The 22,472-nt window shown below is 35.6% G+C and overlaps 1 protein-coding gene across 1 annotated transcript in view; it reads right to left on the bottom strand.

The window, feature by feature from the left end:
• The window catches only part of LOC135215776 (uncharacterized), a 122,321-nt gene extending 113,649 nt beyond the window's left edge, over window positions 1-8,672 (bottom strand). The window contains exon 1 of the mRNA XM_064250726.1: window positions 8,578-8,672. Coding sequence (XP_064106796.1) covers window positions 8,578-8,672 — 95 coding nt within the window. The remainder of the gene's footprint in view (window positions 1-8,577) is intronic.
• Between the last annotated feature and the right edge of the window lie 13,800 nt (window positions 8,673-22,472).

Below are 22,472 nucleotides of genomic sequence, written 5' to 3'. Positions count from 1 at the left end.
TTTACAATCGTTACCCAGGCGCGCAAGCGCGAATTTCTTTCTTCTCGCACTAAAACATCAGCAACACATCTCAGAAATTATTTAGTCACTTTGACATAATTTTTGCATCATTTTATATTAGCCATGACATGGAAGTAAGTTTATATATGAAAATATGCGCAATTTCATGTAAAATACTAACAAAAAACAACTCATGGTTGTAGCTTTTATAAGTTTTGAAATATTTACATATAAATAACGATAAGTGCCAAAATTAACCTTTGGTCAACTTTGACTCTACCGAAATGGTCGAAAAAACGCAATGTAAGCTAAAACTCTTATATTCTAGTAATATTCAATCATTTACCTTCATTTTGCAGTAATTTGGAAGTCTCTATCACAATATTTCGATTTATAGTGAATTTATGGAAAAAAACTTTTTCCTTATGTCCGAGCAGTAACTCTACCGAAAAAATCATACATTTTTTCGTCCAACATGTCATAATGTTTTGTACCATTTTAAATTAGCCGTTACATAAAGTTTTATATATGGAAATGTGCGCAATTTCAAGTTGAATACAACTAAAAACAACCCATGGTTGTAACTTTTATCAGTTTTGAAATATTTTCATATAAATAACGATAAGTGCCAAAATATCAACCTTCAGTCAACTTTTGACTCGACCGAAATGGTAAAACTACGCAATTGTAAGCTAAAACTCTTACATTCTCGTAATATTCACTCCTTTACCTTCATTTTGCAGCAAATTGGAAGTCTCTAGCACAATATTTCGATTTATGGTGAATTTATGGAAAAAAAAAAATTTTATGTCCACGCGGTAACTCTACTGAAAAAATCATAAATTTTTTTGTCCGATTGTCGTAATGTTTGCACCATTTTAAATTAGCCATTACATAAGGTTTTATATATGAAAATGTAGAATACAACAAAAAACAAACGATAAGTGCCAAAATTTCAACCTTTGGTCAACTTTGACTCTACCGAAATGGTAGAAAAACGCAATTGTAAGCTAAACTATTACATTCTAGTAATATTCAATCAATTACCTTTATTTTGCAATAAATTGGAAGTCTCTAGCACAATATTTCGATTTATGGTGAATTAATGAAATAAACTTTTTCCTTACGTCTGCGCAGTAACTCTTCCGTAAAAATCATAAATTTGTTCGTCAGATTGTCGTAATGTTTGCACCATTTTAAATTAGCTGTTACATAAAGTTTTATATATGAAAATGTGTGCAATTTCATGTAGAATACAACAAAAAACAACCTATGGTTGTAGCTTTTATCAGTTCTGAAATATTTTCATATAAATAAAGATAATTAGAAAAAATTTGTCCTTCGGTCAACTTTAACTCAAATGAAATGGTCGAAAACTGCAATTGTAAGCTACAACACTTAGTCTAGTAATATTCAATCAATTACCTTCATTTTGCAACAAATGGGAAGCTACTAGCACAATATTTCGATTTATGGTGAATTTTTGAAAACAGCTTTTTTTACGTCCGTGCATTACGAATTCATGCATCATTTTGTGATAATATTTTCTCTGTGTTGCCTTGATTGTTTTACGTGTTATATACCAAAATGATCACAATTTAGTGTACAATACAATGAAAAAAAATCAACTCGTTATCTTTAACCGTTTTGCTCACAGCGCAATTTGTATACAATTACTATATATGAAATTTTTTTTCGCGCTGTCATATACAGGCGCTCCCTGGAGTTACGATGGTTACGGCTTACGACATTCAGAGGTTACGACGCTTTTTCTTAAATATTCAATGGAAAAATCCGTCCTGGGTTACGACGCTTGTTCCAAGGTTACGACGCTGAAGCTTCCGACGCTCCGAGTTAACGACGCTTTTAAAAAACGCATACTATGATAAAAATCCTTTATAGTTTAGCACAGTATATTAATAAAAATAAGTTTCTGGTTAGATTACAACAAAAATGTTGAGGTTATGATGATTTCGACACTTTTTATGTTGTATTTTTCTATGTTTTTTAGTGACGCCTCATATGCGGAACTATAGTCGATTCATTTAAGGTAGATTCTTGCGCCTACGAGACGGTTGTTGGCAGCCTCTGATTGGCTGGTACCGGGAGGTAGGCCGCTCGCTCATTGAGTCATATTTTCGTCTGTGACTTAGAAAACATGCAGTATGTTTATATTTCTCATTTATCTCACGTTTTCCAAAAGATAATAAAGTTTTGGTCATACCAAAGGATTCGGTATTAATTGTACAACTAAATAATCTTTTCCTGAAATCAATTAGATAAAACACAAAGGAATTACAACGAGTAAAAGTGAAGAGAAAAAGTTTCAATCTTTACACCTATTTTTATTTATCATCGGATTTTTAATAAGTCATACAGTCAAGATGAATTAAAACTTGTATTTTCTTACAATAAAATCACCCTGAATACGCTGGTGCTTTCAGATTTTGGATGCGTGTAATATGTGAAGAGAAAATGAAGAATATGTCTTATTATGTTGCAGCCGTACTTGACTCAGCCTGATAGGAAGTCAATCTTTCTTAATTATTTGTTGTTTATTACTTCACTGAGATTATTATTTCATATCACTCAAATAAATCTCTGATGTCTGTTTCATTTGAAAATATATTCATAAAATAAAATTAGAAACAATATCTTGAAGCAACCTGATTAAAGTTTAGGCTGAGTTGAAGAGTGTGAAGTCATCTTTCCACAGAGTTCAACTTCTTTGCTGGACTGAATTCCCTGCGGCCGCATGGGTCTGAGCTAACGATACCAGATGCATTCATCTGATTATTATTATTTTTTTCCTTATCAGATATGCCCAGACATACTATATGATATTGGATTTAAAATGTTCGACAGTTATAATGTAAATTCTGTGTATTTATTTTCAGAAAATGTAATAATATAACATAGTAAATATTGTAGAAACTGCAACCTTTTACATCGCTAATTGGCAACTCAAATCTCTCGCTGAGGCGACAAACAACGACTACGCCTTGCAGATCTCATTCTCTCAGCAATACCATCCAACTTGAATCATTTACTGATGCAACATAATAAGACATATTCTTCATTTTCTCCTCATATTTTACACGCATCCAAAATCTGAAAACACCAGCGTATTTAGGGTGAATTTGTTGTATGAAAACACAAGTTTTATTTATCTTAATCGCGTTAATGATGCAAAATCCGATGATAAATAAAAACAGGTATAAAGAATTAAATGCTTCTCTTTTCACTTTTACTCGTTGTAATTCCTTTGTGTTTTATCTTATGATTTCAGGAAAAGATGACTTAGTTGTACAATTAATACCGAATCCTATGGTATGGCCAAAATGTTCCTATCTTGAGCCAAAGCGCGAGTTGATTGAAGAAATATAAACATAATTTTGCTAGTTTTCTAAACCACAGTAGAAAATAATGAGACTGAGTGAGCGGCCTACCTCCCGGTACCAGCCAATCAGAAGGCCAGCCAAACAAACGTCTCGTAGGCGCAAGAATCTACCTTAAATGAATCGACTATAGTTTCCGAGCGATGAATACATACTAGCTTGCGGTGCGCAAAGTTTACATATAACAGTCCAAAGCGCAAATAATGAAAAAATCATTGCTTGTTTCCAGTAATAATAACAAAACGAAGTTTCTGGTTAGATTACAATGCAAATTCCAAGTATCCAAAGAGAGACATTATCCATAATTTGATCAGAGAGAGAGAGAGAGAGAGAGAGAGAGAGAGAGAGAGAGAGAGAGAGAGAGAGAGGCGTCTTCCGACGCTCCGAGTTAAGGACAGAGAAGTGTTTGTTTCATTAAACGGCCTCTGACTCATGCCAGTAAGTGTTTTGTTGATACTAATAATATAAGCCTATTTAAAGATACGTTTACTTTAATTAGTCTATATGATACGTAAATAGTAATCAACTGTTCTTGTAGCCCTCAAGATTTGGCAAAATCGAAGTATCCAAGAGAGACATTATCCAGTAACTGGAACCTTGACATACGAATTTAATTTGTTCCGTTACCATCGTCGTATATCAAAACAGTTGTATCTCAAAGCATTTTTTCCCATTAAAAATAATGTAATATGATTAATCCGTTCTAGCGCTATGAAACCACACCTAAACACAGCTAAATTACATATAATATAATATACACAATTTATCACAATAAACGAGTAATAACACACATAATGATAAAATAACATAGCAATGTGATAAATGATAATAAATGTTAATAAAATCAATTAAAAAAAAGAAAGGAATTTTACTTACCACAACGAAAGATGACGTGAGGCCAGCAGGGGGAGGAGGTAGGGAAGGGTGGCAGGGAACGATTTGTTCTCTTTTTATTTACGTATGTACATAATAACTACGTAATAAACAAACAAATGAAATAACATTGCTAAACTAATTTGTATTTATTTTTTTTAATCAGTTCGTAGTTTAGAAATAATGGTGATGCCTTTGGAAGGTTTTTATAGCTTCCTTCTGCTTGATGATCGTGGATATTGTAGAAGGATTTCGACCATACTCGTTTGCCAAATCGAGAGAGAGAGAGAGAGGCGTCTTCCGAGGCTCCGAGTTAAGGACAGAGAAGTGTTTGTTTCATTAAGCCTCTGACTCATGCCAGTAAATGTTTTGTTGATACTAATAATATAAGCCTATTTAAAGATAAGTTTACTTTAATTAGTCTATATGATACGTAAATAGTAATCAACTGTTCTTGTAGCCCTCAAGATTTGGCAAAATCGAAGTATCCAAAGAGAGACATTATCCAGTAACTGGAACCTTGACATACGAATTTAATTTGTTCTGTTACCATCGTCGTATATCAAAACAGTTGTATCTCAAAGCATTTTTTCCCATTAAAATAATGTAATATGTATTAATCCGTTCTAGCACTATGAAACCACACCTAAACACAGCTAAATTACATATAATATATAATAATTTACACCATTTTATTTCCAAAATAAACGAGTAATAACACACATAATGATAAAATAACATAGCAATGTGATAAATGATAATAAATGTTAATAAAATCAATTAAAAAAAAGAAAGGAATTTTACTTACCACAACGAAAGATGACGTGAGGCCAGCAGGGGGAGGAGGTAGGGAAGGGTGGCAGGGAACGATTTGTTCTCTTTTATTTACGTATGTACACTAATAAACTACGTAATAAACACAAATGAAATAACATTGCTAAACGAATTGTATTTATTTGTTTTTTTTAATCAGTTTACGTAGTTTAGAAATAATGGTGATGCCTTTGGAAAGTTTTTATAGCTTCCTTCTGCTTGATGATCGTGGATATTGTAGAAGGATTTCGACCATACTCGTTTGCCAAATCGACGATACGAACGCCACGTTCATGCTTTGCTATAATTTCATGTTTTGCTTCCATCGAAATCATTTTCTTGGGTTTTTTCTTATCACCTGCTTTGTCTGTTTAGCTTTGAGACCCATGGTAATAATAAAATAGACAAAACACGAAAATAGGCGCAAATACAACGAACTAAACAACGACGTGTTAACATGCAGCACCAACAAACAAACAGACTGAACGCCATTTATCGGTCGCCTATACAACTAACACTCATCGCAAAATCGTATCTCAAATATTTCGTTGTATATCAAAGCTTATATTTTCGCAAATTTTCTGTTGTATCTCAAAACATTCGTATATTAGGGCAATCGTATGTCAGTCAAGGCTCCAGTGTAATTTGATCAGAGAGAGAGAGAGAGAGAGAGAGAGAGAGAGAGAGAGAGAGAGAGAGAGAGAGAGAGAGACGCCTTGGCAACAATGGTCTCGGAGATTGACGTAACGTTTATTTTCTGAACAGATTGGACAGAGAAGTGTTTCGTTTCATTAAACGGCCTCTGACTCATGGCAGGAAATGTTTTGTTGATACTAATATATAAGCCTATTTAAAGATACGTTTACTTTAATTAGTCTATATGATATGTAAATAGTAATCAGCTGTTCTTGTAGCCCTCAAGATTTGGCAAAATCACTCCAGGTTGTACATAAAACTTCCAAGAATGTAGTGTCACCAGAGGATTACAATAGTTTTTACCTTCAAGAACCAGCATTCTTTTATGAAAATAACTCCAGGTTGTACATAAAACTACAGGAAACAACATGTAGTATAACCAAAGGATTACAAGTAAGGTTTTTATAACTTTTTATTAGTTTAAGACATATTTCCAAGCGTCGTTCCGGCTTACGACGATTTTCGGCTTACGACGCGTCTCAAGAACGGAACCCCCGTCGTAACCCGGGGACTGCCTGTATCCCAATATTTATATATGATAATGATATTTTTTTTCATTTCTGATGGTTGCATACTAAACGTCGGGCAATGACAAAAAAAAAGGAGCCAAAAATGAACTCTTAATCTTGAAAACTAAGCGTGCTGTGATTTTTTTTGAAAAAAACATATTTTCTGCTTCGGCGCTCACTCGCGAACGCCGCCGGCATACGGGAGACGATTTTTAAAATACCACTTCGGCGTTCAAGGGTTAAAAATGTTTATAGACTTTAAAAAGGAGGTGAGAGCAGAAATATCTGCTTCATCTCCCAAAATATCACAAAGGGATTTACCTCTAAGGTATCTCTCTCTCTGGTTAAGATATTTGGGGCAAGGAACCAGAATGTGCTCTACTGTTAGCATCTCGCACCGCAAGAACACTCTGGGAGGCTGCCCCCTTCTAAAATAAACTGATGGGTCAAATAAGTGTGCCCAATCCTTAGTCTGCTTAAAACTATTTCTGTTCGCCTATCTGACTGGAAAGACGAAGGCCAGGGTAATATATTATTTCTAATATTTCTGTACTTTCTATTATTGGCAAGATGAGAAGTCCATCTTTCTTGCCATTTGCTTAAAATATAAGACCTAAAAGGACCTTCTAGATCTGTATTAGGCACTTTACTAAAGGCTGTTTCTGATGAGATACTATCTGCCATCTCGTTTCCACAAATCCCCACATGTGAAGGGACCCAATAGAAGAGACAGATTTACGCAAATAATACAAACGGAGGAGCGATTCCTGAACTTTTTTAACTAACAGATGGAAGCTATTGAATTTTTTAATAGCTTCTAAAGTGCTTTTGGAATCCGAGTAAATGACAAAATTAGTGTCGCTACTTTGAAAAACTATATCCAGGGCAGAGACTATGGCTGTTAATTCTGCTGTGAATATGGATGCAAAGTCAGGTAGTTTAGCCGTATATGCTGTATCACCAAGGATAACTGCATAGCCAACACCACTATCTGACTTTGATCCATCCGTATATATTTTTGTCACATTAGTATGGACAGTTTCGTGCTCAAAGAATTTTCCCCTAATCTCTTCCTCAGGACAGTCTTTTTTGTTATATGCTTTTTTGCACACCGATGCTTCTGGAATAAGCCATGGAGGATACACAGGATGTTTTAACATTCATGACTTTCTGGGATTTATGATGATTACCCGTACCATCTTCATTTAGTCTAACTTGAAATGGTCTAGAGGCTCTTATACCAGAAAAGACACGCGAGTCTGCTTCCCTCAGCACCTGGAAGGAGGGATTTTTGGGAGCACTTTTAATTCTAGCCATGTACCTTAATCCTAGTTCTTGCCTTCTCAGATCAAGGGGAAGTTGGTTAGTATTAGTATCAACATATATGCTTTCAATAGGCGAAGTTCTAAAAGCCCCTGAGCATATTCTCAGCCCCATATCGTGTACAACGTCCAGTTCCTTCAGCCTGGTTTTACAAGCTGAGGAATAAATCTGACAGCCATAGTCTAAAAATAAAGGTTGTAGTTTTGTTGACCAGGAGTTTGAATTTGCCTAGAGATTAACAATTGATTTTTCAGCTAGCTTCAGAGATGTCACACAAAGGGACTATGAAAGGTAGGTTATGTTTCCCCGTTAGGAGTTTTTTCCAATAATTTATACAAGCATCATTTTGACACTAGTAATAGGTGGTGACAAGTGTGAAAAGGCATTCAAGCCTATAGTTTACGTTCCCAGAGAGACTAGGAATAGATAGATTAGGCATATGTTAGGAAATGTGGTTATAATTATGCATATTTGGCAACTGCCTCTCAATTGCAGACAAAGGGGATTTTTAAGTTTAGTAAGTAGAATTCGGGTGTCACCAGGGCTTGGCAGTGATGTTAGCTAGTGTTTAAGTGTAAGATGTGTTTGTTGGGGGAGGAGGGATGAATGATAATGGGAATTAATTACACGGGGTTGCAATTGTAACTGAATATTACACACAAAGGCAAGTGCAAATAACTTCGTGTTCATCTGCTAAAACCTATAAGGACTTAAGTGTTAAAAGTTTACTTTTGTTTTTACCTGGTGTTAACAACTTGCTCAGGATTCAACAGACTTTAGAGGTTTGCTGTAATTGCAATGCATTAGAAAAAGTTGTACGAAATGTTTCATTTTTGTATGCGAGCGTGTGAAAGAGGCTACCTTGAGAACGGCGCTAAGCTAAACAAATTTTCTCAGAAGGGAGAATGGCAGTAAGTTCTCTTTCTCTCACTCACTCTACCCATTTCTATAGACCAGCTCGTAACCTTGTAACAGTTGCGATCAGCTGATCAACCTTGAATCTGCTCTTCAGCTCCTCACCACACCAACTGACCTGCAGATGCCACACCAGCATCCCCATGTTGGGCGCCAGTAAATAATGTGGCGAGATTACACAAGCTAAAAACCAAAAACTCAAAATACATACACCTGTACTCACCTCAGACTCAGGGTGAGGAGATGTTTGTGTTTTGAGTTTTTTGTTTTTTAGCTTGTGCAATCTCACCATATTATTTATTGGCGTACAACGTGGGGATGCTGGTGTGGCAGCTGCAGGATGGTTGGTGTGGTGAGGAAATGAAGAGCGAGTTAGAGCAAATGAGAGGAATGGTAAGGAGTGCGAAAGTGGAAATGAAAGAAGTGAAAGGAACGAAGAGAGAATGGTTGAGAAAATGGGCGAAAAATTCAGAGTAATGATGAATGCAGTGCAGATGATGAAGGGGTTCATGGGAGAAGGAGCAGTAGGAGGTAGGCCTACTGGGCCTTGTGATGGGCCAGGAGCAATTAAAATTAAGTAAAAGAACAAGTGGATCAGAGTACGAGTGATGAAGGTAATTTGGTTGTGATTAGAAGGGGAAAGAAGGGGAAGACACAGGATAAGGATAAACCTGAAGACAAGAATAAGAAGGGGCTGAGGAATGAGGAAAAGAAGACTAAGGGAAAGAAGACTAGCAAGGATGACGGACAGGATGAGAATAGGACTTGAACACGTTGGGGAAAGGGCTGGGAGTGATTTAGATAGCGATGAGTGGAAACAGGTAGGTAGAAAGAAGAAGGGTAAGAAGAGCATAATCAAGAGCATGGATGTTAGTATGGAAGTTGATTGATTGTATTTGGAAGAGGTTGAGAGGGATCAGAATGGAAGTGGCGAAAGTGACAGTGAGAGTAAACAGGAAGTACAAAAGGCTGTGTACATGAGAGAAGTACCCCGATGTGCACAATGCAAGGAATATAGTAGCAGGGACATAAGGGACTTTTTTAAGGGACTTTTTTTAAGGAATATGAGAAGTATTGTATGGCTAAGTATGGGGATAACAAGAGTGTTAGGTAACTTCTTGACAAGATTTTTGTTGAGTATGTATGGGGTAAGGATGAGTGTAGGGAATGTGTCGTATGAGCGTGTGAAAGCAAGGATTGTGGAACAGGCGAAAAGAATAAAGAGTGCCGTTAGATATAAAGGAAAAAAAACATGATTTTCAAGAGGCAAGAATGAATATTGGGGAGTCATCATCAATGTATGTATGTAGGTTGGAAACATTAGCTAGGAAAAAGTTTGGGGACGAAAGGATAAAAGAGTGTAAAGAGTTAGTAAGCTGTTGGCGACTGTGCCCGAGAGTGTGTATGAGTTTATAAATCTAAAACGTAAGGAGAAAATGAGATGGACGTATGAAAGGTTGAAGTGGAAAGACATTTTCAAAACAGTAGAGGATTATGAGTTAGGTAAGTGTATGAAAGAGAGATGTGCTAGTGTTAGGACTGAAGTAGCTGAGGGTATACCTGAGGGTATACCAGAGTTTAAGAGCTATAGGGAGGCAGTTTTAGAAGGGCTGAGGCAAATGGCAAAGCAAGTGGTTGATAGGAGTGTGAGAGCAAGTAATGTAAGTGAAGTAAAACCTAAGAGATTAGAGTCCAAGTGTTGAAAAAGTAGGATCAGTTTGTCTTGAGCGAGAGCAGAATTGTTATACATGTGAAAAGCAAGGACACAAGAAGAATGAATGTCAATGGGCGTTGGGAGCGTGTCTTGGGTGCGCAAACAAGATATTTAGTGAGTGAGTGTAAGAAATATAGGGATATTAAACGTTACAGGTGTGGACAGATAGGGCATATAGCTAGTGGATGTCAGGGTAATCGTATGAACGTGGTTTGCAGAAACTGTGGAAAGAATAGGCATTATGCTGGGATGTGTAAAGAACACCATGCGAAGTGTGCTGAATGTGGAATGGAAGGTCATGTGGCGAGTGTGTGTAGGCAAAAGAGGATGAGTCAGGCTGGGAATTCAGGAAACTAGGTGTTAAGGGGATTCAGTTGGGTGGGTCCTCTAGTGTGTGACAGTATGTTAAGGAGAATGCGATGTGTGAATGGTTGAGGGTGAATAAGTATGAGCTGAGAGATCGACAGTTGGTGTTGGTTGAGTGTGGAAGAAATCGGAAGGGTGTAGAGACAGGATGTGGAAGGAAGAAGCATGAACGGTGTGGTAAGGGTGTTAGTGGTTGAGTGCGAACGATTGATAAAGAATGTAATACGGATGACTTTGAGGGAATGAATGATACTTGTAGTGTATGTGGGTTTGAATTAACAGGGTTAAGTGAGACTTTAGTAGGAAGGAAACCTAGTAGTAAGGTGGCAGTTGAAAGTGTGGATAAATCTTTGCAAGAGTTTGACATAAGTATGGATGAAATGAGTGGTTTGGTAGCAGAAATAAGGGAGATATTGGGACAGAGCTAGAAGATGTCGATGAAGTAGAGAATGAGATTTGGGAGGACAGTAGTGAGGGAGTTAATGGGAATTTGTATGAAAGTGGACTGGAAAAAGTGAATGGCAATATAACTGAGAGAATGTATGAGGGTCCTCAAACAAGATCCAGGGGGCCTGCACCAAGCCTCTTGGATGTTGCGGAAGGAAAGCAACTTAGTGTGAGTGTTGCGAGGGTAAGATGACGTCAAATATAACAGGGGAGGTACTATGGAGGAGTGATAATGGTAGTTTATATGACGTCTCCAAGGGGTGTGTGTGTGTGTGTGTGTGTGTGTGTGTGTGTGTGTGTGTGTGTGTGTGTGTGTGTGTGTGTGTGAGAGAGAGAGAGAGAGAGAGAGCGAGAGAGAGAGAGAGAGAAGAGAGAGAGAGAGAGAGAGAGAGAGAGATGGAGGAATATATGGGAGTGGTTTGATGGCGGTCATAAGTATGTCTGTTGTGGAGATCGCTGTGTATATCAGTGGTGAGCGTTGATTACGAGCGTTGGGAGGAGAGCCAGTGCTGGTCAGTCAGTTTTGGGAGCAGCATTATTGATGGTCAGCTTTTTTGTGTTTTTTGAAGCTGTTGTGTTGTGCCTGTGCTGTTCAATTTGTTGTGTTGTAGATGAGTTGTTGTTGTTGAATGTTGTTGAGGTTCCTTGGTGCTGTGGGCAGTGTGTTATTGGTTTTTGGTACTGATAGTGATTGTTGTGCAGTGGTCTTTTGTTGTGTGGTTATTGAATTATTGTGTGGGTGCTGTTCTAGTTCAGCTATATATCAAGCAAACAGCAGAGCAGCCCCTCACCCTGAGTCTCAGATGAGTACATGTGTTTGTGTTTAGTTTAGTTTTTTTTTAGCTTGTATAATCCAGCCAAAAATGAATTGAAACGTACAGACCTAATCATAACCTATGTTCTACACTTTGACACCCAGGTTACTTCACTAATTCTGAATAACATTAAGACATTTCATTGCGTTGTGTATATAGTTTATTTTATATAAAATGTCAACTTACTATTAATGTGAATGGCAGACTCATTATCCCTAGCCTGAATTATCTAAGATCAGCATTAGCACATCTCCAGTATTTCATAACCTTCATCTAAAGGGCACCATAAGAAAATCTCCTTATTCTTAAGGTATGCATATCTCCTAAAGGAATTTCCCTAAATGAACTTGAAGATGGAAGGAATACTTCAGTACTTAGAGATCCCGACGTGACTCTGAGAACCGTAGGAAAGCGTCTTGCCTGGACAATATCTTGACTATGACTGCTCTTTCTAAGTCACAACTACACTACACCAGAGCTGTAACAAGACTGACTAACTATCAAATCAACAAACAACTGACCACCAGAACTTAAGCACTATTACACACATTTACAATCTAAAATGAGAATAACCAAACACAACCCATCTCACAACTAAATAAAAATACAATAAAACATACAATCTCCCTTTCACATCATATGCATTTCCACTTTACGTAAATGAGGAAAACAAACAAAACTACATTAGAACTTGCGGCAAAGTACAAACTCTCTTGTCAAAGTTTCAACACTGTGCTTGATATTCGAGACAATAGCTCCAAACCCAACACCAGAATTGCAGTTAAAGCCAACAGTATATGTATACTTCCTACCCTTAAATTTCTTACAAAACAAAGAACTACAGTAGTGTAAAACTCAGGCTACTGTTGTACTTAGTTGTGCTTCTCCAAACTACTGATGACCTTGAATAGGATGGGAATGCCAGCAAAAAACAACACAGAAGTGCTGCTATACAAGGAAATGCCATTTTAAACATCCCTGTAAATCAAGCTCATATCTCCCAAGGAGATATGTCACAAGAGTATATCTATATGGCAAATCATGTAGGCCATGCACTACCTTCAACTTTCCCAATGGAATTGCAATTTAGGTCACATATGAAGAATGGATTCAACCCAAAATATGTTAAATTTTTCTAAATTAATAGATTTTCTATACCAACCCACTATTTGTCCCTCAAATTATATCCTCCCAGCCTTACCCATTTTTCTAGCTGATGGCTGAGACATTACAAGTGAATCAACTGCTAGGGTTATGTGGATATTTGTCAGTTCAAAGACCACAGATATGTGCTACATGTGTGTGATGTCTGCATGAAAAAAAATAGTAAAATCAAGTTCTTCACCACAATTACTAATATATACTTATAAATACAGTAACTACAGGATGAATGCTGCATGATATGATGATCAAACACTTACATACCAGAATCTTTTGCCTGTTTTACCTGAAACAAAATTAACAAATTGCCAGTTTTTTCTTTTATAATTAAAAAAAATGATATAAAATGAAATTCTTACCTTCTCCTTTGGTTTCTCCTTCAAAAGTCCAGCAGAAGTAGAAGATACTGAATTCTGAAATCTGAGTTACAAAATGACAAATTTTAATTTAAATAAACTTGCATCCTTAACATATGGGAAAAATTCTCTAGTGCCTGGTGGGGACTGGTTAAATAAAAGTTACAAGGAAATGGTGGCATCAGCTATAGCCAAAATGGCAGTAAGGAGGAGTAGCTGACCTACATGCATCTTGAGTCCATTGTGTTGAGTTTCCTTGAGCCCAAATAAAATTTGAGGGGTAGTTTGAGGTAGACAATATATGTTAAGACCGCAGGTTTGTTAGTTATGAAAAATACAAAAATACATATTTGTTTAGAATTTGTTATTTGTTCACAGAAAAAACTTTTGGTCTTAACTTAAGGGAGGTTCAGCTCACCTGGGCTCACTTCCTGGCCAAAGTAGTACATAAGGAGTCATATACCCCTGAACTGTCACATAAAACGTTACTTGTCAGCCAGACATCTGGGTTAAGGGGGCCGGCCGGATCCTCTATATATGGAGGTATAGGGCGAAAAATGCAGTCATGAAAAAATTCATGGAGCTTCATATGGCAATTGAGAATACGTATACGAAATATTTCGTCAAAATTCCTCTTACTTTCGTAGTTACAGGGTAATTAGTTAACGTAACTCAATAAGCCTAAAACATTGATCCGTACAAGAAAATGCAATATTTCTTCTATTATCATAAATTTTGATAATTATTATTAAAGAAATTGGGGAGAAAATGGCATCTGTAGACATTCCCCGAGTCGAGAAGGAGACTTCAGGCTCAAGCTACCAAGTCCAGTCCTGATTAATGCGATCACAGACGTCAAGTAATCTACACGTTCCATTTCACGTCTGACATTCGCCTGCTTTCATGTATGTTTATGTATGTTTCGGCAAGAATTTCATCATGCCAATGAGGAAAAGACAAGGAAAACATCTCGCTAACATACAGACGAAGAAAAATTGCTCAAGTATTATTACAGAATATCATAATATATGCGTAGTTAGTGAAGAGAGAGGGGAGGGTTGCTTAGTAACGCCCCCGTCTTGCTTGACAGCACACGTCACACTGTGCCCTAAGGCTACGATCTTTGAGCAAAGAGATCTTCATTTATGATAAATAACAAAGTTTTGGTTTTTTAATACCCAAAATGGAATATGAAATTCATAATAATCATGATTTATTGAATTGTCTTTGTAAAAAAAGTGTACGCCTTCGAGTTTCACCTCTTGACATTCTCTTGCGATTACGTTTGTTTATCTTTGTTTCGGGCAAGAATTTCATCATGCCAAAGAGGAAAATACAAGGAAAACGTCTCGCTAACACACAGAAGAAGAAAATTCGCTGTAATAAACAGAGTTAGTGAAGGGGAGAGAGAGAATTGTGTAGGAAGGAGTGCCCCATCTTGCTCAAGCAGTGTCCCAGGCTGCGATATATGAGCAAAGGGATCATCATTTATGATTAAATTATGATAAATAAAATAGTTTTGGTTTATTAATACACAAAAAAGAAATATACATTCATAATAATCATTTTTTATTAATATTGTCTTTATAGAAATACGAAGGAAAACTTTGAACGCCCGTATCTCAAAACTATACTTATTGACCTTCAAAATCTATCTTCTCACTTAGTTTTAAAGCTATAACAATGGAATTTGGTATATAACTCAAAAAGACATTATAAAACAATCAAATAGAGCCCTTTTTTCCAATTTTTGTTTCGTATTTTTTTTTATAATTTTTTTTCTCCTGATTTATAGGGTTTATTTTTTTACCATATTGAAAAATTCATATCTAGCAAAAAAATGACTTTTAGAAATAAAACTCTCCATTTGATTGGAGTTCTACATCAGGTCTATATATGGTAGTAATCCCAGGTCTTAATATTAAATATCAAGGGAGGAGATAGAATTTGAAAAATGGTTATTTTCGGGATAAATCGCCCTGGCGTCACAAAACCGAAGGTCAGAGGCAAAAATCATATGCGGTTTGGAGATGTCCCAAGTCACCTTATTAAGTGATGTGAATATCAAAGTCCTGTCCTTAAAAAAGGGCATTAGCCGGCCGGCCCCCTTAAGGAACAACGTGAACTGATACATAGTGTCTTATAGGAAAATATAAAAAAAAATTAATTGTCGGAGACAACAACAATATGTTAGCCAGCAACCTTGTTTGTTGTCATTTCCTCTTTCAACTTGTAAGAGAGAGGAAGGGACGTCTTCATAATTGTTTGTATTGTGTATGAACAATGTCAGTTCATGATGGATATTTCTCTCCACTGCCTGCTGGTAGAGGAGGAAAAAGAAAGAAAGGAAGAAGACCAGTCATCCCATTCAATCTCAAAACCAAAATCTTAGGTGCCAGCATAAGGCTGGCTTACTAATAGGTAAGACTGTCCCGCCAGGGGTACTGGCTGAACTAAACATTTAGTTGAGCAGCCGCCACTGGACCCAAGAAAAGTGTCCAAGGACCAGTGAGCAATGTCCTACAGATAGAAGGATGTGAAGGTGGTTTGGCATAACCATGTACCAGTCTCTAAGATCCTTTTTTTTCTTTCCTTGATATATGGCTGTAGAAGACTTCCTGGGGTAACCAAACGGGATCCTATTGACTGGTGAATTCCCTCGATGTGCAGTTGGCATGGAAGGTTGTATCAGGGAGGCATCTCTCTCAGTGCCTCTGTCAGTAAGGTTTGAAGCTTGTGATAAAATTCTGCATGTGGCCACAAGTGTCCACAAGTGTCATTCTGAGACAGCACGCTTAGTTAAAAAAAAAAAAAACACAGCACGCTTAGTTTTTAAGATTTATAGTTCATTTTTGGCTCCTTTTTTTGTCACTGCCTGAAGTTTAGTATGCAATCATCAAAAATGAAATAAATATCATTATCATATATAAATATTAGAATATATGACAGCGCAAAAATAAATTTCATATATAATTGTATACAAAACGCGCTGTGAGCAAAACATTTAAGGGGGCCGGCCGGAACCCCTAAATATGGTGGTATAGGGAGAAAAATGCAAAGTCATGAAAAAATTCATGGAGCTTCATATGGCAATTGAGAATATGTATACGAAATATTTCGTCAAAATTCCTCTTACTTTCGTAGTTACAGGGTAATTAGTTAACGTAACTCAATAATTGATCCGTACAAGAAAATGCAATATTTCTTCTATTATTGTAAATTTTGATAATTATTGTCAAAGAAATTGGGAGAAATGGCATCTGTAGACATTCCCCGAGTCGAGAAGGAGACTTTAGGCTCAGCTACCAAGTCCAGTCCTGATTTAGTGCAATCACAGACTTCAAGTAGTCTAAACGTTCCATTTCACCTATGACATTCGCCTGCCTTTACGTATGTTTAGGCAAGAATTTCATCATGCCAATAAGGAAAAGACAAGGAAAACATCTCGCTAACATACAGATGAAGAAAAATCGCTCAAGTATTATTACAGAATATCATAATATATGCGTAGTTAGTGAAGAGAGAGGGGAGGGTTGCTTAGTAACGCCCCCTTCTTGCTTGACAGCACACGTCACACTGTGCCTAAGGCTACAATCTTTGAGCAAAGAGATCTTCATTTATGATAAATAACAAAGTTTTGGTTTTTTAATACCCAAAATGGAATATGAAATTCATAATAATCATGATTTATTAAATTGTCTTTGTAAAAAAGTGTACGCCTTCGAGGTTTTTCACCTCTTGACATTCTCTTGCGATTACGTTTGTTTATCTTTGTTTCGGGCAAGAATTTCATCATGCCAAAGAGGAAAATACAAGGAAAACATCTCGCAAACATACAGAAGAAGAAAATTCGCTGTAATAAGCAGAGTTAGTGAAGGGGAGAGAGAGAATTGCGTAGGAAGGAGTGCCCCATCTTGCCTCAAGCAGTGCCCCAGGCTGCGATATATGAGCAAAGGGATCATCATTTATGATTAAATTATGATAAATAAAATAGTTTTGTTAATTAACACAAAAAAGCAAATATAACATTCATAATAATCATTATCTATTAACATTGTCTTTATGGAAATACGAAGGAAAACTTTGAACGCCCGTATCTCAAAACTATACTTATTGGCCTTCAAAATCTATCTTCTCACTTAGTTTTAAAGCTATAACATTGGAATTTGGTATATAACTCAGAAAGACACTATAGAACAATCATATAGAGCCCTTTTTCCCATTTTTGTTTCGTATTTTTTTTATAAATTTTTTTCTCCTGATTTATAGGGTTTATTTTTTTACCATATTGAAAAATTCAAATCTAACAAAAAAATGACTTTTAGAAAAAAAACTCTCCATTCGATTGGAGGTCTACATCAGGTCTATATATGGTAGTAATCCCAGGTCTTAATATTAAATATCAAGGGAGGAGATAGAATTTGAAAAATGGTTATTTTCGGGATAAATCGCCCTGGCGTCACAAAATCGAAGGTCAGAGGCAAAAATCATATGCGGTTTGGAGATGTCCCAAGTTACCTTATTAAGTGGTATGAATATCAAAGTCCTGTCCTTAAAAAAGGGCATTAGCCGGCCGGCCCCCTTAACCCTCTTACGCCGATTGGACGTATTAAACGTCGAGTCAAAATGTCTCCTGTATGCCGATTGGACGTATCATACGTCGGCTCAAAAAAGTTTTTTTAAAAATTCGCGGAAAAATACTTATAGGCCTATCAGCCGAAAACTTTTTTATCACGCGCCTTGGGGGATGCTGGGAGTTCACGGATCAAGGTGTTGTTTTGTTTACAATCGCTACGCAGGCGCGCAAGCGCGAATTTCTTTCTTATCGCACTAAAAAGTATCAGTGACACATCTCAAAAATTATTTTGTCACTTTGACATAATTTTTGCACCATTTTAAATTATCCTTTACATGAAGTATTATATATGAAAATGTGCGCAATTTATTTCATTAAAATACAACAAAAAAAATATTCATGATTGTAGCTTTTATCAGTTTTGAAATATTTTCATATAAATAACGATAAGTGCAAAAATTTCAACCTTCGGTCAACTTTGACTCTACCGAAATGGTCGAGAATGTAAGCTAAAATTCTTATATTATAGTAATATTCAATCATTTGCCTTCATTTGCAAACAAATTGGACGTCATTTAGCACAATATTTTGATTTATGGTGAATTTATGAAAAAACTTTTTCCTTACGTTCGTGCGATAACTCTTCGGATAAATTTTTTCGTGCGATTGTCCTAATGTTTGCACCCTTTTTTTTAAATTTGCGTTACATAAAGTTTTTATATATGGAAATGTGCGCAATTTCATGCACAATACAACAAAAAACAACCCATGGTTGTAGCTTTTATCAGTTTTGAAATATTTTCATATAAATTACGTTAAGTGCAAAAATTTCAACTTTCGGTCAACTTTGAACTCTACCGAAATGGTCGAAAAAACGCAATTGTAAGCTAAAACTCTTATATTCTAGTAATATTCAATCATTTACCTTCATTTTGCAACAACTTGGAAGTCTCTTGCACAATATTTCGAATTTATGGTGAATTTATGAAAAAAAAAAAAAAAAACATTTTCCTTACGTCCGCGCGGTAACTCTTCCGAAAAATCAGAATTTTTTTTGTGCGATTGTCAAAAATGTTTGCACCATTTAAAATTAGCTGTTACATAAAATTTTATATATGAAAATGTGCGCAATTTCATGTAGAATACAACTAAAAATGATTGAAGGTTGTAGCTTTTCTCTTTTTTTCGAAATATTTGCATATAAATCACGATAAATAGAAAAAAAATCACGTTCGGTCAAATTTGACTCTACCGAAATAGTTGAAAAATGCAATTGTAAGCTAAAACTCTTACAGCCTAGTAATATTCCGTTATTTTTCTTCATTTTGAAACAAATTTGAAGTCTCTAGAACAATATTGTGATTTATGGTGAATTTTTGAAAAATATATTTACCTTAACTCCGCGTGCCAATTCGCGGCTGCAAGTCTCCGAAATACGTACATCGCATTATCCTAATATTTGCTCCTTTTCATATTAGCCGTTTTATAGAGTTTTATATATCAAAATGTGCGCAAATTCATGAAGAATACAATAAAAAATAATTGAAGGTTGTAGCTTTTTCCATCACCAAAATATGTGCATATAAAAAAATATATATATAAAAATTTCGACATTCGGTCAAATTTAACTCGTCCGAAATGGTCGAAATCTGCAATTCTAATCTAAAACTCTTACAGTATCGTAATATTAAATCATTTGCCTTAATTTTGAAACAAATTGGAAGTCTCTAGAACAATATTTAGAATTACGGTGAATTTTTGAAAATAACATTTTTTTACGTCCGCGCGTTACGAATTCGTACATCATTTTGTGATAATATTTTTCCGGTGTTGCTTTTATTGTTTTACTATGTATTATATATCAAAATGATTGCAATTTAGTGTACAATACAACGAAAAAAAAAAAGTAACTCGTTAGCTTTGACCGTTTTTTGCACAGCGTGATTTGAATACAATTATCTATGAATTTTTTTTTTTTCGCTACCATATCTCGCATTATTTACATATGATAATGATATTATTTTTCATTTCTGATGATTGCATACTAAACTTCAGGCAATGACAAAAAAATGAGCCAAAAATAAACTCTTAATCTTTAAAACTAAGCGCGCTGTGATTTTTTGAAAAAATTATTTTTTCCGCTTCTGCGCTCACTCCAAACCGGCGTCGGCATACAGGAGAGGTTTTGATTTTTAGGGCTTAGGTGTAAGAGGGTTAAAGGTAATGAGTTTATTTATTTTTCGTTGTATTGTACACTAAATTGCGATGATTTTGGTATATAACAAATTGTAAAATGTTCAAAGCAACACAGAAAATATTATCACAATATGATGCATGAATTCGTAACGTGTGGACATAAAAAGTTTTTTTCAAAAATTCACCATAAATCGAAATACTGTGCTACAGACTTCTCGTTTGTTGCAAAATTAAGGTAATTGATTGAATATTACTAGACTGTCTGTACGTGTTGTAGCTTAAAATTGCAGTTTTCGACCACTTTGGTCAAGTTAAAGTTGACCAAATGTAGAGTTTTTTCTACTTATCGTTATTTATATGAAAATATTTCAAAACTGATAAAAGCTACAACCATGAGTTGTTATTTGTTGTACTCTACATGAATTGCACACATTTTCATACATAAAAGTTTATGTAACGGCTAATATAAAACGGTGCAAACATTATGACAATCGGATGAAAGAATTTCTGATTTCTTCGGCAGAGTTATCGCGCTGACGTAAGGAAAAAGTTTTTTTCAAAATTTCACCATAAATCGAAATATTGTACTAGAGACTTCCAATTTGTTGCAAAATGAAGGTAAGTGATTGAATATTATTAGAATGTAAGAAGTTTAGCTTATAATTGCGTTTTTCGACCATTTCGGTCGAGTCAAAGTTGACCGAAGGTTGGAATTTTGGCACTTGTCATTATTTATATGAAAATATTTCACAACTGTTAAAAGCTACAAAAAAAGGTTGCTTTTTGTTGTATTCTACATGAAATTGCGCTCATTTTCGTATATAAAACTTTATGTAACGGCTAATATAAAATGGTGCAAACATTACGACAAGCACAACAAACTGACGGAAGAATTTCTGCTTTTTTCGGCAGCTAGTGCGCGGACGTAAGGAAAACGTTTTTTTCAAAAATTCACCATAAATCAAAATGTTGTGCTAGAGACTTCCAATTTGTTGGAAAATGAAGGTAAATTATTGAATATTACTAGAATGTAAGAGGTTTAGCTTACAATTGCGTTTTTCGACCATTTTGGTCAAGTTAAAGTTGACCGAAGGTTGAAATTTTGGCACATCGCGATTTATAGGAAAATATTTCAAAACTGATAAAAGCTACAACCATGGGTTGTCTTTTGTTGTATTCTAAATAAAATTATACAAATTTTCATATGCAAAACTTTATGTAACGGCTAATATAAAACTGTGCAAACGTTACGACAATCTGACGAAAGAATTTCTGATTTTTTTGGCAGTTACCGCGCAGATGTCAGGAAAAAGTTTTTTTTAAAAATTCACCATAAATCAAAATATTGTGCTAGAGACTTCCAATTTGTTTCAAAATGAAGGTAAATGATTGAAATATTACGAGAATGTAAGAGTTTTAGCTTACAATTGCGTTTTTCGACCATTTCGGTTGAGTCAAATTGACCAAAGGTTGAAATTTTGGCACATCATTATTTATATGAAAGTATTTCACAACTGATAAAAGCTACAACCATGGGTTGTTCACATTTTCATATATAAAACTTTATGTAACGGCTAATATAAAAAGGTGCAAACTTCACAACAATCGGACGAAAGAATTCATGATTTTTTCGGCACAGTTACTGAGCGAACGTAAGGAAAAGTTTGTTTTTTTCAAAAATTCACCATAAATAAAAATGTTGTGCTAGAGACTTCCATTTTGTTGCAAAATGAAGGTAAAGGATTGAATATTACTAGAATGTAAAAGTTGTAGCTTACAATTGCGTTTTTCGACCATTTTGGTCAAGTCAAAGTTGACCGAAGGTTGAAATTTTGGCACTTATCGTTTATATGAAAATATTTCAAAACTGATAAAAGCTACAACCATGGGTTGTTTTTAGTTGTATTCTACATGAAATTGTGCACATTTTCATATATAAAACTCAATGTAATGGCTAATGTAAAACGGTGCAAAAATTACGACAGTGAAAAAATAATTTCCGCGATGTGTTGCTGATGCTTTTTAGTGTGAAAAGAAAGAAATCCACGCATGTGAGCCTGGGTAACGCTTGTAAACAAAACAGCAGCTTGATTTGTGAACTCCCAGCTTCCCTCAATGAGCGAGTCAAAATGTTTCGCCAAGTAGGCCTTAACTATTTTTCCACGAATATTTACAAAAAAACTCTTTAGCGTCGACGTATTTTACGTCAATTAAGCACCCGACAGACAACTTTCGTTGACATAAAATACATCCAATAGGCGTTTAAGGGTAAATAAGAGAGTCCAGTTGGTGAGAATTCTTGGTGGCGAAGGCT

The sequence above is a fragment of the Macrobrachium nipponense genome, chromosome 5 (genome assembly GCF_015104395.2).
Source record: "Macrobrachium nipponense isolate FS-2020 chromosome 5, ASM1510439v2, whole genome shotgun sequence".
In the NCBI taxonomy this organism is placed as follows: Eukaryota; Metazoa; Arthropoda; class Malacostraca; order Decapoda; family Palaemonidae; genus Macrobrachium; species Macrobrachium nipponense.
Note: the sequence above shows the minus strand (reverse complement) of the source record. Positions and strands in the feature narration are given on the sequence as shown.